Source organism: Tupaia chinensis, unplaced genomic scaffold (assembly GCF_000334495.1).
Source record: "Tupaia chinensis unplaced genomic scaffold, TupChi_1.0 Scaffold000489_1, whole genome shotgun sequence".
In the NCBI taxonomy this organism is placed as follows: Eukaryota; Metazoa; Chordata; class Mammalia; order Scandentia; family Tupaiidae; genus Tupaia; species Tupaia belangeri.
In genome coordinates, this window is record NW_006160001.1 from 4,650,150 (window position 1) to 4,666,490 (window position 16,341).

A 16,341-nucleotide genomic window follows, 5' to 3' on the forward strand; every position below is an offset into this window, starting at 1 on the left:
TAGAGAAGCATAGCAAGAGAACAAATAGAGAGGCGTGACATTAGTGGGACACAGAAATGGTTTATTACCTGTTGATGATAACATGTATAGTATTTTCAACTGGACTGGTCTGAGAAGTATTTCATGTTGGGTAAAGTCTCTTTATAAGTCAAATGATACATAATGATTGAATGATTACAAAATAATCAGAATAAATAATAATCTGAAAAAAAATTATGAAAAGCTATTTGATGATGATGATGTGGATAGTAATGCCTTTGTCTTGACCAATATGCATGGTAATTGTAGCTGGAAAATGAAATGTAATACACTGTAAAGATACATGTGATTAGGGACCAGCAGTTAGCGTAATGGCTATGTTGCTGGACTCCCATGTAGTCGACTGTGGTTTGTGTCCCGGAACCGGTGGCTTAAAACTCATGCCGGGTGCATGTGCGTGTGTGCCCAAGATCCTGAGAGAAGAACAGAGGAGAAGGGATTGTGGTGTGGCCATCCCTTATAGGGGGTGATTTCTCACTTTCTGTCTCTCTGTTTCTCTGTCTGGTGAGCACACGTGCCGTATAGCAAAAACCTCTCAAAAAAAAAAAAAAAAACAAACAAACAAAAAACCAAAAAAACTCCAAAAAACAAAAACCAGATACATGTGATTAAATGTAATATAAATAAATAAATAAATTTTAAAAATAAAAAAGACTATTATTCCCACTAACAGAAATTTTCTTAGACTTCTCATTTTTTATAAAAAATGATTTATTTCTTTATTTATTTGTTATTATTATTTTAAAATTTGACCAGAAAGAGACAGAGAGAGAGAGAAAGTGAGAGTGAGACAGCAAGCTACCAGGTCTGGCACTCAAACCATGGTCAGCCATGTAGGCATCCAGAGCTTTAACCACTATGCCACCTGCTGGCTCCTGTACTGCTATTTTTTTTTTTTTTTAACTTTTGCTATATGCTGGATGTACTCACAGAGAGACAGAAAGCAAGAAATCACCCCCCAAGGGGGATGACCACTCTGTAATCCCTTCTCCTTCATTTTCCTCTTGGGATTTTGGGCATATATGCATATGTACCCAGTATGAGTTTTAAGCCTCTGGGTTCAAGACTCAAACAGCAGTTGACAACATGGGAATCCATATTGTCAACCACTATGCCATCTGCTGGTCCCCATACAGCTCATTTTTTAGTAGCCAATTTAAATGTGATATTACCATACATTTTGTACAAAAGTATTAACACAACTTTGAGCTAGCTATGATTTTAGGTTTAGTTTCTTGGGCGTAACAATAAAGAAAATATACAAAAATCCTGATTTCATGAAACTTACAACCTGTGGGAGTGACAAACAAGAGAATAAACATGTAATTTGTTAGATGTTGATAAGTTCAGTGGAAAAAATAAGTCAAGGGTGAGGCGTGGTAGATTATTCTTATTTTATTGTAGGCAGTTAAGGAAAAGCTTACTAAGAAAATGACATTTAAACAGAGACCTGAAGGAAGCCACAGGAAAAGCTATGCAGAGTTCTGGGAGAAAAATCATCCCAAGCAGAGAAAACAGACAAGTGTAAAAGTCCTTAGGCAGGAGTGTTCCTGGTATGTTCTAGGACCAGCAAGGTGAGTTTGTCACTTAAAAAGAGTGAGAAAGGGAGAGAATAGCAGGAAGTGAGATTAGAAATAGCAGAGGGCATGATCAAAATGAGCACTTTGGGGGAACCAGCAGTTAGCATAATGGCTATGTCACTGGACTCCCACGTAGTCGACCGTGGTTTGCGTCCCGGACCCGGTGGCTTAAAACTCACGCCGGGTGCATGTGCGTGCGTGCCCAAGATCCTGAGAGGAGAATGGAGGAGAAGGGATTGCGGCGTGACCATCCCCCCTGGGGGGTGATTTCTTGCTTTCTGTCTCTATGTCTCTCTCTGTCTGTCTGGCGAGCACACGTGCCCTATAGCGAAAAACCTCTCCAAAAAACAAACAAACAAACAAACAAACAAACAAAAACAAAAAAAACTAGGCCAAGAGAGGGTTGGTTGGAGCAGAAAGATGGTTTGGCCTGATGTAAATTATAAAAGGTCCCTTCTGATTGTGATGGTCAGAACAGCCTATAGGGGGAACTAACAAAAACCAGAATGATTGGTTAGGGGGTTACTTCCATAATTTAGGCAAGAGTTGGTGGTGGCTTGGTCCAGCCTTCTATCTGAGAGTCACTCAGATCACATTCTAGGTGTATTTTGAAAGTAAATTCTACCTGATTTGCTGATGGACAGCAGTTAGGGTATGAGAGAAAGAGAGAAGTTAAGGATGACTTCAAGGTCTTGGATCTGAACAAAGAGAGGACAGAGTAGGTTAAACTGGAGAAGAATACAGAATAGCAGGTTTGAGGGAGAAGAAAATAAAAAAATTTAGCCTCAGACATGTTAAATTTGAAGTATTGACCATCCATGTGGAAGTCAAGCAAACATTTAGAGAGAAAGGTTTAGACTTCGAAAAAGCAGGAAGTGAAATTTTATCATTGCAAACATCAGTGATACCCAGGAAGTCATGGAAACAGATGAATTATTTTAGGCTTTCTCTAGAAAGCTCATATCTGGGATCTTCCAACATTAGAGGCTGAATAAAAGAGAAAGATCCAGTAAGGGGATCTCAGAAGGAGCAGCCAGTGAGGATACCCAGAAAGATAATCACAGAAGCTCGGCCACTGAGAATACATTATCATTCATTTTTGTTTTGACACTGTCTGAGGAAAGTATCACAGGATTTGAGCCATTAATTTATCTTGCCAAAAGATACAATTGTACAAGATCTATTTACAAAGGGAAACACTTATTCTACTGAGAAATATTTATGAGTAGATGATAGGAGCATGACCATACTAGCAGTTTAATTATGCAGTCTTATTCTGGCTACTGGGATGAATCTTGACATTTTAGTACACTTGGAGCAAGGAGTCTAAGAGGTACATATCAGTACTGCCACGGTGTGGAGTTCCAGGGGGATTTTCACTGTATCTGCCCAATATCTTTTTTTTGGGGGGTGGGGGGAGAGGTTTTTGCTATAGGGCACGTGTGCTTGCCAGACAGACAAAGAGATACAGAGAAACAGAAAGCGAGAAATCACCTCCCCCCCACCCAGGGGGTATAGCCATGCTGCAATCCCTTCTCTGTTCTCTTCTCAGGATCTTGGGCAAGCACGCACCCACCTCTGGCATGAGTTTAAGCCACCGGGTCTGGGATGCGAACTGTGGTCGACTACATGGGAGTCCAGCGACATAGCCATTACACTAACTGCTGGTTCCCCCAATATCTTCTTATAGGGAGTAGTCATGACTTATGGGTGCATTTATTTTTGAATACACTACGTTTTGCTCTAGTGCATTTTATTTTCAGAATCACTTCCAAATGCTATTTCAGATGTCTTGCTCTTCTTCAAAGTTTATTATAGAATATTCTCCAGATTAAGGTAGGTTTGTTTTCTAGTGTTTTTTATTTTATAAGTTGGTACACCTCATTTCTACATTTTTGATGATTCCATATATAAGAAATGCCACAGTTGCATTTGATTTTTGGAAAATTCCTTGCCAAATTATAAAAACGACACATTTTTGTCTTCATTTCTTTTCCTCTGTGAGTCTTGACGGTGACCTTTCTCCATCACTCCCTGGTACATGTTCAGCCTTTTGCAGAATCATTTTAATATCCTTAGAGAAAAGATTCAAAGAGAAGTTACAATATTAATTAATGACTTAGGATGAATGATCACCAAATATACGGCAATGAAAGAAATATATGGCAGTGGAATGTTTTATTTTTTCCTTTGAAGACACTGTTCTTCATTTAATTTGTATTCTACCCTGCAACATACACACTGTACACTTAAAAAGATATTTAAGATCTTGGAATCTCAATTTCCTCATCGAATAATGGAAGTGAAGTACTAACTTAAATACATTTGTAAAAGTGATTGCACAGGGGAACCAGCAGTTAGCATAATGGCTATGTCACTGGACTCCCACATAGTCGACTGCGGTTCGCGTCCTGGACCCGGTGGCGTGTGCATGCGTGCCCAAGATCCCGAGAAGAGAATGGAGGAGAAGGGATTGTGGCGTGACCATCCTCCCTGGGGGGTGATTTCTCGCTTTCTGTCTTTCTGTCTCTCTCTGTCTGTCTGGTGAGCACACGCGCCCTATAGTGAAAACCTCTCCAAAAAAAAAAAAAAAAGTGATTGTATAGATACCGGCTTATAATGGGGAAGCCAAAAGATTACATCTTTTTTTTTTTTTTTTTGAAAGGTTTTTGCTATAGGGCACGTAAGCTCACCAGAAAGACAGAGAGAAACAGAGTCAGAAAGTGAGATATCACCCCTGAGGGGGAAGGGCTACATACACCATAATCCCTTCTCCTCCATTCTCTCAGGATCTTGGGCACGAACACATACACACCCAGTGTGAGTTTAAGCCACTGGGTCTGGGACTCAAACCACGGTCTACTATATGGGAGTCCAGAGACATAGCCATTATGCCAAATGCTGGTCCCATACATCGTTATTAATGAATCCAAAAATATTATTTGCTTTCTATTAAAGGAAAATTCCAGTGTTAAATAAATCCTGTTTAAAGATTTGTGGAACTTTAGAAAAATACATTACTTCATTGGGATCATTCCATTCCTCCATTTAAAAACAAAAACAAAACTCCAACTCCTATAGTTTTAAGAAGTTTTTAAAAATTTTTTCAGGGCCAGCAGATGGTGTAGTGGTTAAGGCACTGAACTCTCACAGGGCTAACTGCGGTTTGGGCCCCAGACTCAGAGGCTTGAAATTCACACCAGGCGCATGTGCATGTGTGCCCCAAATCTCAAGAGAAGAATGGAGTAGAAGAGACTGCAGTGTGGCCATCCCCTGCGGGAAGTGATCTCTCACTTTCTCTCTCTCTGTCTCCAGCAAGTACATGTGCTCTATAGCAAAAAACTCTTAAAAAGATTTATTTCATGGAATTATGTGTACACATGTGCACACACACACACACACACACATGCATGAGAGAAAAACAGGTACCTGTGACAGGATCTCATCATACCACATTCTGCTCTTCCCAGTCCTCCAGTGTCTAGTTAGTACTTGAGTGCCTGGGCACCTGGCAAGTTTCAGGTCTACTTGGGGTCTGAACCCACAATCGATATACTTCTGCCTGTGCCACTGAAAGTGGGCTATCCTCCATGGTAAAAATGGTTAGCTTTTTATCCACTTAAATTATGTGACATCATAAGTCACAGAAATGTTTCAAAATGAAATGAAATATTATCACAAGGTCGGAAAGCTACTAATACATATGAAACCCAAAGAATTGAGCTTATATAGTTTTTAGCTTTTTTATTTCACAAACTTAGAGAAGCAATTGAAGAGTATAAGTTTCTTCAGAGTGAAGTTGCAAAAGTTTCAATTGACTGTGGTCATTTTGTTTATGAAGACGTGAGTTAGTTCCCTGTATGAGCTGACTCCAGCTGAATAACATACATATTGCTTATATTAGTCACTGCCAGGAATCAGAGTGAATCATTTTAAGAGACTTTGTTCTTCGAATACACAGACCTCCTAAAGCCAAAGGTCAACCTTGAGTGAACCCAGTGGAAGAGAACAGCTGCTCCTCAGTGACTCTTCCAGTCCTACCCACTACAATTTTAATAACATGCCTTCTTTGAATACCATGTTTGAAATAACTAATGTTGATTGTTGAATGTTAATTTAGGGATTAAGGAATGAGCTGATTTGTGATTATCTAACACTCTATAGCATGGGGAAAAAAGTAAGTTATAGATATATTTAAACTAGCCTTGGCTAAATGTATAGTTAAAATCAGGACAATTTTCAGTAACACTGAATGAGAAAAAAGCCTAAGAGACCAGAAAATAGTTGACATGGATGCTTTGAAAACACGAAGCACTGAATCAACTGTTGAATTTTGTAGTAAAGGAAAAGGTTACAGAATATTTTACAGTCAGATACCTTGAAGATAAAATGAGATTAAAGTCTACTTCAAGTCATATCTACAATTATGGATACACTGTCCTAATGTAATTGTGCTCTGATTCATTTGTTCACGGGATATTTTCTTGTGACATTCTGATTTTAACACTAAAAGATAGACGTCTCACCATTTCCCACGAATGCAAATCTTCATCATAGGCAATATGCTTTATTTATAAGTTTGCTAAAAGAAATTGATAATTATTCAGCATGTGTTTCATGATAAGAAACTACATTTGCTAGGTTGTTAGAGAAAATAGTTCATTCAGTTATACTTGCACTATATCTGTCACAGGAAATGGAATTGCTCACCAGCAACCCAGTTACAATATCCTCACTGACCTTGTTACATTTAACCAACTCATTTAAAAATGTAGGAAGCTTACTTGAAAATAATGTCCTTAGATGAGGACTATGGAAGTGGAGGTTAAGTGACTTTAACTGAATAACTACAAAGTCCAACACAAAATCTGGAACCTCCACGTACGTATTGAGCCCATGGGGCCTCCTGGACTTCAGGATGGCCCCTTTGTCCTCACGGCACTGTACAACTTCGGGATTAAGGAGTGAGTGAAAGCCCTTCTTGTCCTCCAAGAAGGAGACAGTGGATTCAAGACATGAGATGCCCCTTCTTTCCTTAGTCTACTCACATATAATTTCACATGAATCGGATTAGTTCTTGTGCACCACAATTACCGCAGAAGGGTAGTGGTAGAAGTTGTAACGTGCAACATTCACCGAGTGCTTTTTACCTGCCTGTCACCACGCTAAGCACTTTATGTGCATTAATTCACTTAATTTGTCCCCAAACAAAAGATGTAAGTGTGGTCATTGACACTATTTTATAGATGGGGAAACCAAGGCACTATGGAGTTACTTGCCCAAGGTCCTATACTTCATAGTTGTGAACCCTATCCGTGTGGCTTCAGAGCCCACTCCAATAATCACAAAGTCAGTTTACCTTACACCAGGAGCAAAACTAAAACATATCATCATAGTTATACATACTCAGCTTTTTTTTTTCCCCAAGTGTGTATTTTAAACCGTTCTGCATCTAAACACAGATCTTGTAAACATAGACTGTTAGGCGACATCCTTCACTTCCCATTGTTTATAATAGCAAACAACATTTTAACCTGAAAAACCACGCTCTAGCTTTTGCTCTACTTATCTTGAAAGATCTTTGAATAACATCATTGTGGTTAAAGTTCATTTTAAAAGTGTGATCTATTTTCTTGTATATGGATCTCTGGAGCAAAAAGTGATGACAGGATGAGTGTGACACTTCCCTAGTCTTGAAGAATTTCTTTTTCTTTTGTTCCTCTCCTCTCCTCTCTTCTCCCTTCCCCTGCTCCTTCCTTCCCTTCCCCTTTTCTCTTTCCTTTTTTCTTTTTATCTCTTCTCTTTTTTTTTCTTTTTCCATTTTCTTCCCTTCTCATCTCTTCTTCCTTCTGCTCCTCCTCCTCTCTTTTTCTCTTTACAAAAAATAAGACTAGGGCACCTTACTGGGAAAAGATTCCTTCTCAGTTTTAAATATCAGAATCTAGGCTCTTCAGTTATAGATATACTCTTCTTGAGTTACCTAAATGAGTCCCATATGTGGTAGTTTACTGTTCTTTCATCGAGAATGAGAAGTGAAAGGTGTGGAAAGGAGCAGAAGCAGCTGACTGAGGCATATCTTAAAGCATTCTGGCAATGAACTAAATAATTAGCTCTCTTTCTGCCATGAGATGTCATGGTGTCAGGTGATATGATACTGGTACTATGTCACTGGTTAACAGGAGGGCAGACACCCTCCAGGCTGGTGGCTGTCAGTTGGAGGTAGTATTGCACACCAGAGCAATTACGGGAATGTACAGAGGTGATTCTGGTGGTCAGTATGTATGGTAAGATGTTCCCGGGATATAGCGGGTAGGGACCTGGAATGTTACTCTGTCACATTTGTGAAAGTCCCACACAAAAAGAAGCCATGCTCTCTAAAATGCCAGTAGTAATTCATCCTCTGATAGAACTGTTGAAATGAGAAAAATGAGCAACTGAGGAGCCCTGTGGACTCTAGTTTTTGCTGGGACTCAAAACACCTCCACAGGGGGCTACCTCTCAAGGGTAGTCATCTGCTGGTTATAAACTTTTCTTGGCAAAATGTCAAATAGAACTTTATCTGCAAATTAATCATTTTTTAAAATAATTATTTGTTTTATTTAATTTTATTATTATTATTATTATTTAATTTGCCCATGGTCACATGCACCTACCAGAGGCAGAAAGAGAGAGAGAAAGTGAGAAAGCAAGCCAATAGGTCTGAGACTTGAACCACAGTCAGCCATTTGGGAGTCTAGCACCTCAACCACCATGCCACCTATTGGTTCAAATTAATCATTTTTTAAAAGATAGTGTTCTGCTGTGTTGTGATCCTCCTGCCTCAGCCTCCCCACTGAGACTCCAGGTACATGCCATCATGCCCAGCTCTCCTTTAGAAGGCCTCATTTTGTTGCTGAGCCAGCTTTGAGCTTTGATCCTCCTGCCTCAGCCTCCTTGAGTTTCTGGGATTACAAATCTACACCACCATACCCAGCCTTTTGGTTGGTCCAGAAATTGGGACACAGGCCTTCCATGAGGTGTGTACCATCATGACAGAGAAGTGAAAGGGACATGGACAGCTCTTGCTCTTTATGTCCTTCCTTATGTGACATTGGATTCTCTGTAATCTGGACTGGATTTACTAGTCTAGTGGGAGTACTCCACACCCTTTGCAGATGGCTCCTCTAGGAGTTGGGCTCCATGCCATCTGCTTCGACACCTTTGGTCAGGCTTCTCTTTTAACTAGGACACGGCTGCTTCCAGATCCCAACAGCAAAGTCCATCTAGACTTCCTGCCCATTCCTTCACTTTCCAAGACTCTGGCCAGCTTTGGAAACCCAGCTGATTTCTTCTTGGCCAAACTCCCTCCATGCTTCTAGCACAAAATATCATGTTTCGGATTCTTATAATTTTGTACCTAGTTAGCTTACTTTATAATATTCTCTTAAAATTCCTGCATGTACAATTTGTTTTGCAAACAGAAATTGACTTGAGTAGCAATTGAGTTTAGTATTCATTTTTCTGTCTCCCATGGGGGCTTATACTCCTGGCCTCTGTACTAGGCACTCAGTATTGTACAGTAATTCTAATAGTCATTATTTCTATAGTACTTATGCATTCATCAGATACCATGCTATATGCAATCTCACTTAATCCTTACCACCACCTTTTGAATAAGAATGATTATTACCATCATTTACTAGAGGAGATAGCCAGGATCAGATAAGATCTGGTAGCTAGTGAGTAGTGGACCTGAGTTTCAGTCACATGACTTTCTGATTCCAGAGCCTGTGTTCCTAAAAGTTATCAGTGAATTTTACTACTGAATGTGCTTAGTGTGTCTTAACAGCTGCTAGCTTGTTAGAAATCAGTATCGATTAGTATTCATATAAGTAGTAAAACTAGTATTTAAAAATTCAGTATTTTAGCCCATCAATTGGCTCCAGATTCCTGGCATATAGGTCCTGAAATGTTTTTATAAAACTCTTTTAAAAAATAATTGAATCCGTAATTTAGAACAAATAAATTTAGGTACAAAGATAGGTAAGTCTGGAGAGTTTCATTTCTAGGCATTGGAAGAAACATGCAAAAAATAATTTAGCCCTCAGAAGTCAGAAGAATTGCATCTTAGACCACCTACATTTTACCAAAGTGAAAGTGCTTTTATCTTAAAGTCAGAAAACCCTTTGTAGTTCAGTAAACAACTGGCAGGAGCCAAATAGAGGAGCTTCATGCTGTTAAACAGGTATCAGAGAGTTGTAGCAATCTGCTATGCTTTGAAAAGGGGTTGGTGTCAATGTGTGCTTTCCATGGCCCTTGCTGTTCAAGACCTGGGACTGGCCCCAGTATATATGTAGATAGCATGTGTGGCTGCAATATGCTTAGTGACGGTGTGATCTCTGAATTGCAGTTCTTCCTTTCTGCTGCTGGGTTGATCCAATCTCCCTGAGTTTTGTCCTCTGTTTCCTCATCCTACACACTGTTTTCTTGATGGAACTGACACTCAACCTTTTGTATACACCATCATCTCTACTGCATAGCTAAAGTGTACTAGGATTTGAGTACAAAGATCTTGCCAGAACTGAACTGGAGCTCATGCTCTTGGTTAGCTTTGTTCAGTAGGAGAGATTCTATTCTTCCCATTCTTCAGTCTTAGGATAAAGTTATTATATGGCCTGAACCCAAACACTGTTGCCCATTCAGCTTTAACTATCACCTACCTCCAGCTTCCTGTTTTAGACCCATGATAGCCCCACAGTACCAATGAGGATATCCCATAGTACGGAGGGCAAGTCCCAGGTCAACTGTGCTTAAGCTTGCTGCCTTTTGGGTATTGAAGGTTGGACTTTCTGTTTCTCTTCCTCAGACTCCAGTTGTGTACAATTTCTTTCCTCTTTCTGTCATCCTACCTTAGAAATGTCCCAGCATGTCTTAAGTCTAAACCCAACTGTATTAGGACACCTTTGGTAATACTCACAGGAATTTTATAGTCTGGATAACTTGAAATCAGGTCTTGAGTAAAAGGATGCTTCAAGAGAACAGAAACTTCAATTGGTTCCAGATTCCTGGCACCTAGGTCCTGAAATACTTTTATAAAGCTCTTTAAAAAAGAAAAAAAATGAAGTTAATCAATGTTACAATCCTACATACACTAAAAAAAATCCCAACAGTTTTCATCACTAGAGAAATACCCTGTAACTTCTATACAATGACACATTTTGAGAGCAGCTCCATGAAAATATGCTCAAAACTGAGGGCTACTTGTCCTTCAGTACGGGCTGTCCCTTATAAAACAGTCTCACCAACCTCTGCATAAATGTTCTCTATCTTCAGGTGGCTGACGAATCTGTTAGCATCTTGTGCTTCATTTCCTCCTCGAAACACTTTGAGGAGCGTTTCCATGGAAATCTTCTCAGTGTTTGCATTTTCAGGGATTTCTTCTTTTTGTTCTCTTTCTTCCCTTTCCTCTTTTAATTCCTTTTCTTCTCTTGCAACACTTTCCTCAGGTTCAGAAGATTCTTCAATTTGACTCGTATCAGTAGAGAAGGAGGTCTGCAAAATGAGATGGAGAGAACATGAAGTCAGACTGGTCTTTCTAGCAACAGAGAGATTTAAAAAACACCAATTTCATCATGTACTTTTCATGCTGTGGAATGATGATGCTTGCCCTGGACTAGCCTAAGAAAGTCTAGAAAAGGACATGCTAACTTCATCAGAGATCACAGTGTCAATATCCTGATATCCTGGACCAGAGTGGCATGTGTCCTCTTCATTTCCATACATGCTTGAGGCTACTACAGTGCCAGGTACATCATGTTCCTCCATAAATGGACACTGGAATGAATAAGAATATCTAATGCCAGACTTCTGCACATGAATATGGAGTCTTAACAGGACATACTTTTGAAATTGATTGTAATTAAAAGGTGATGGAGGAAAAAAAAGGTGATGGCAAGTTAGCTTTTGTTTGTTTGTTAAGGTTTCTGCCATAGGGTACATGTGTTTGCAGAGAGAGACAGAGAAAGACATTGGGAGTGAAAGTGAAAAATCACTCCCCAGGGGGGATGGCCATGCTGCAATCCCTTCTCCATTCTGCTCTTGAGGTTTTTTGGGCACATATACACATGCACGTGACTGGGTGTGATTTTTAAGTTGCCAGGTCTGGGACTTGAAAATCTTGGACTATTAGATCTTGGCCATATGAGAGTCTAGCACCTTAACCACCATGCCACCTCCTTGCCCCAGTAAGTTAGTTTCTTTCTTTTTTAAAAAGGATTAGTTATTTATTAATATTATTTTCCAATTTTTATCAGAGAGAGACAGAGAGCGAGCAAGTTGCCAGGTCCAGGATTTAAACCGCTGTCAGCCATGTGGGAGTCCAGCACCTTTAACCACCATGCCACCTGTGGGCCCCACACGTTAGTTTCTTAAACTTGGTATATTCTAATATTCTAAGTGGTCAAGAACATTTCTTTGGATACTGATAACCTAACCAAATGCCCGGAGGGTAAAATAAAAAGCAAAACAAGCATAGAGAGTCAGGCTGGGATTCTTACTTCTGACTTTTGAAACTTGATCAAGTGTCATGAACTCAGGCACTCACATCTTGAGTATGGCAAAGAGTAAATTGCTTCCAAAGTAATTTCTTATGTACCAGGAGCTGGAGAAATATTGTCCTTTGACCCAATAATTATGGATGTAGGAATTTATCTTGAAGAAATATTCATATGCCTAGGGAACCAGCAGTTAGTGTAATGGCTATGTCGCTGGACTCCCACGTAGTTGACCGCGGTTTGCGTCCCAGACCCGGTGGCTTAAAACTCACGCTGGGCGTGTGTGCGTGCGTGCCCAAGATCCCCAGAGGAGAATGGAGGAGAAGGGATTGTGGCGTGACCATCCCCCCTGGGGGGTGATTTCTCGCTTTCTGTCTCTATGTCTCTGTTTGTCTGTCTGGCGAGCACACGTGCCCTATAGCAAAAACCTCTCCAAAAAAAAAAAAGAAATATTCATATGCCTAAAGATAATTTTTGTATATGAATGTTCATTTTGCATTACTCACAGCAAAAACATAAAACCTGATTCCAAAAATGGGGGAATGGTGACATTATATCTCTGTGATGAAATACTATACTGTTATAAAAACTATAGTTTAGAAGAATACTTAATAATAAACACTTATGGTAGAATAAGGATAAGAAAAACAAAGCATAATAATATACTAGGATTCTCATTTTCTTATAGATCTGTACTTACAATGAAAAGAGTTAAGGAGTTATCAGTGGTTATTTCTAGGTAGTGTTTACCATTTCCATATTCTCTACAGTGTATTTATGTATATATGTGTGTGCTGACTTCTCTCTCTCTCTCTCTCTGTGTGTGTGTGTGTTTCTGAGGATCATGTAATCACTATTTTATTATTTATATTTATAGAGATAAGAGTATTCTGGAATGGTGGCCATATACCAGGAAAAACCTGAGTTCTGATTCTTTATCCAACCAAGAAAAAAAAAATGCTTATTTAGGAGGGTGCCAATGCCTATAAATATTCAGTTCTATAGATGCATTAAGTAAATACATGTATTATGCAAGTTCTTTCCGAATAATCATGTAAATTCCATATTTGACATGCCAGAAAAGTAGCCACTAGTACTTGTTTCGCTAAGGGGCTTTGGAAGGACTATGAGCAGTGCAATGAGGACAGGTTGCCTTTATTCTAGCTCTGTATGGTCAGCTTGCTGGGTTTTCTTTTTTCTTTTTTCTTTTTGGAGAGGTTTTTGCTACAGGGCACGTGCACTTGCCAGACAGAGAGAGACAGAGACAGAAAGCGAAAAATCACCCCCCAGGGGGGATGGCCACGCCACAATCCCTTCTCCTCTATTCTCCTCTTGGGATCTTGGGCACGGACGCACACGCACCCGGCGTGAGTTTAAGTCACCGGGTCTGGGACTCGAACCACAGTCGACTACGTGGGAGTCCAGCGACATAGCCATTACACTAACTGCTGGCCCCATTGCTGGGTTTTCATATCCTTTGCTGAGTTGAAAATTAATTCACTCTTGAAAAGAAGGAGAGAAGCTGTGTATAGGGAGGGGAGAGGAGAGAGACAACATACTGTAAGAGACTTTGGAATCAAGAGGGTGTGTGTGTTTCAGCTTCTTCTTTACTTCAAACTATTGGGAATGCTACAAGCAGAGACATAAAATTTATGTTTGTATTTCCATCTAAGAATCTTGGGGATTATATTAGCTATACATTAACATTTTCCCAGGGTGATAGAGCATTTAGGACAGTGAAATGAATAAGATTGGGGTGTAAAACCTCTTGCTGAGTGAGTGAAGGAGGAATGAATTTTTGTTCTGAGTGTAGCAAAGGTGCTGTGCCAAGACCAAACCTGTGTGGGAGCAAGTGACTAGTTAGCTAGATGAGTAGATAATACCAAAATTTAAAAAGCAGGAACCTAGCCTCTACACTAACTGCTGGTCCCCCTGACTGAGCAATTATTAGCGGCATTAAAACTCAATGTGAGTCACGTTATCATCTAAGCATGGCGACAACTGTGACTCTGTCAATCTCTCTATCACACTTGGCTGACTCTCAGAAGCAGTCCTCAAGGACTTCCAACAAATGTGTCTCCAGATGGGTGCCTGTTTTCTGACCATGCACATCCATCATTCAGTCAGCTCAATCCTACATATCAGAATGCAGAACAGAAGGTCAGTTCCTGGGACTAATGTGGGCCAAGCTTCAACAAGCAGAATGGAATAGAAATGTATGTGCCTTGAATTTTAGGGCCTCACACACGTTATGCCAATATGTTTTTCTAAAGCATTTTCAACATAAGAGATAAAAACTCACAGTTTACTAGATTCCAGCATCACAACTCTGTACCACACAGGTTGCAGAATGAACCTTTTCTCCAAATGTGACTTATTGAAAGGTTCTCTGGGACTAGTGCATTTTACTGATGAATACTTTGTTCTTGCACATCTTTTAAATTACAAGAAGCTGTGACTTTATACAGACGGTCTGAACTACATAGAATGCAATCTGCATAAATAGCAGAAAATACATCAAGGAAGAATAAAATATCGGGAAGATTTCCTGTTATTTGTGTGGAAAGCAAAAGCAGAGACCTGGCTGCATGTCTTGGGAGTGAATATGGATCTGTTGGAGGTGTTATTTCTGAGCAGGCTCATTATGGCTTCCTGGGATGATGTTACCCAGGAAACTAAACACAGCTGGAAAATGTACAGAGATGGAGAGGCATAATTGGACACTGGATGGTAAGGACAAGGGGTGAGTCTGAATGAGGGAGGGAGGTGGCTCCTGTATTTCAAAAGCGTGTGGTTCACACAAAGTCATGGACAGGCCTATGTGTTTATGTGCTCTATTCCTTGCCCAACCCCTCGCACCCCACATTTGAGCTCTGCTGTGCATTGTCCTTGGGTCTTAAAAGAATCTTGCAGGTAGTACTTATTCTTGGAGACCCGCTTCCTGGGTGGGCATACTAGTATATGGTGAATGGATGAATGAGTGGTTTGGGGATGAAAGAGGTGTTGGCCTTTCTGTGCCAGCTGGCCTGTCTGCCACCCCACAAGGCAGCTGTCTGTTGCTATAGCAACATCTTTAGCACATGCTTCCCCCTCCCTCCTCCCTCAGGTCTTTCCTACTCATTGTAGCTTCCTAGTGCCTGCTATTGCCCTTATCTGCCTAAAATGCCTGGTCTGCTCTTCAATGCTAGGAAGGCTGGACTCCATTCTTTGTACCATCCCTTCTCTCTCTTCCTCCTTTCTTCTTTGGTCATGTTCACAGATATTAATTGAGGACTTGCTATGTGGCAGTCACTCTGTGGGACATGTAGGTAGGTAACAAGTTGTCCCAAACTCAAAGTAGGAATAATATAGCAGCAGGTTTAAATAGATAAACCCCTGCCAGAATTACTTGCTTTACTTCCCTCCTTTGCCCGCTATAGTCTGTTCTCAATGCAGCAACTAGAGAGATTCTGGTAGACTTTACCTCAGGTGACTGGACTCTTTCTATGACATCTATCTTGGGCTGAGTTACTACTAAAGTTGCCCCAGTGACCTTCAGTCACATCCAGCTCACTTTCTTCCCCTGCTACTTTCCCAGCTGACTCCTCTGCAGCTATACTGGACAATTCCCTGTTCCTTGGAATACATGAGCTGTGGGGGCCCTGTATCAGTGCTTCTATGTTCACCATTGTCCTCATTTAAAATGCTTGAGTGCCAGAGATCTGCAAGGCTCTCTCCCTTACCTTTTTCAGGCCTGTTTATATGTCTCTTCACAGAGAGATCTTCTCTGGCCATATTACTTAACATCACAACTCTCAGTCCAACTTTTGTATTTTTCCCTGCACTATTCCATAGCATTTATCACCATTTCATGTGGTCTGTATCTTACTTATTTGTTTATGGCCTGTCCTCTCCTGGCCTGGATTGTTTTTTATTTTTTTGTTGTTGTTGTTGACTGGCATACTCCCAGGTCAAGGGTGTTCTTCAGCACACACAGATGCAATACATGTTTGTGAAATCAATGAATGTGTGCATGTGATGGTATTCTGCCTTGTCAGATAAATTCTGAATATAACTAGACCCAGCTGAGAGAATATTCAGTGTTTTCAGGAGAAGTTTCATGAGTGAGCTGGCAGGTAACAATGGCTATCTGAGGTCTTGAATAATGGGGAGGCCTCAGACATTTCAAGATGAGATGAAGGGTACTTTAG

The 16,341-nt window shown here is 40.3% G+C and overlaps 1 protein-coding gene across 1 annotated transcript in view; it reads right to left on the reverse strand.

Moving 5' to 3' along the window:
• Positions 1-3,375: 3,375 nt before the first annotated feature.
• The window catches only part of SPEF2 (sperm flagellar and cilia associated 2), a 210,248-nt gene continuing 197,282 nt past the window's right edge, over positions 3,376-16,341 (reverse strand). The window contains exons 35-37 of the mRNA XM_006156330.2: positions 10,905-11,150; positions 10,576-10,698; positions 3,376-3,693 (exon numbers count right to left, since the gene is read on the reverse strand). Coding sequence (XP_006156392.1) covers positions 3,604-3,693; positions 10,576-10,698; positions 10,905-11,150 — 459 coding nt within the window. The 3' untranslated portion in view covers positions 3,376-3,603. The remainder of the gene's footprint in view (positions 3,694-10,575; positions 10,699-10,904; positions 11,151-16,341) is intronic.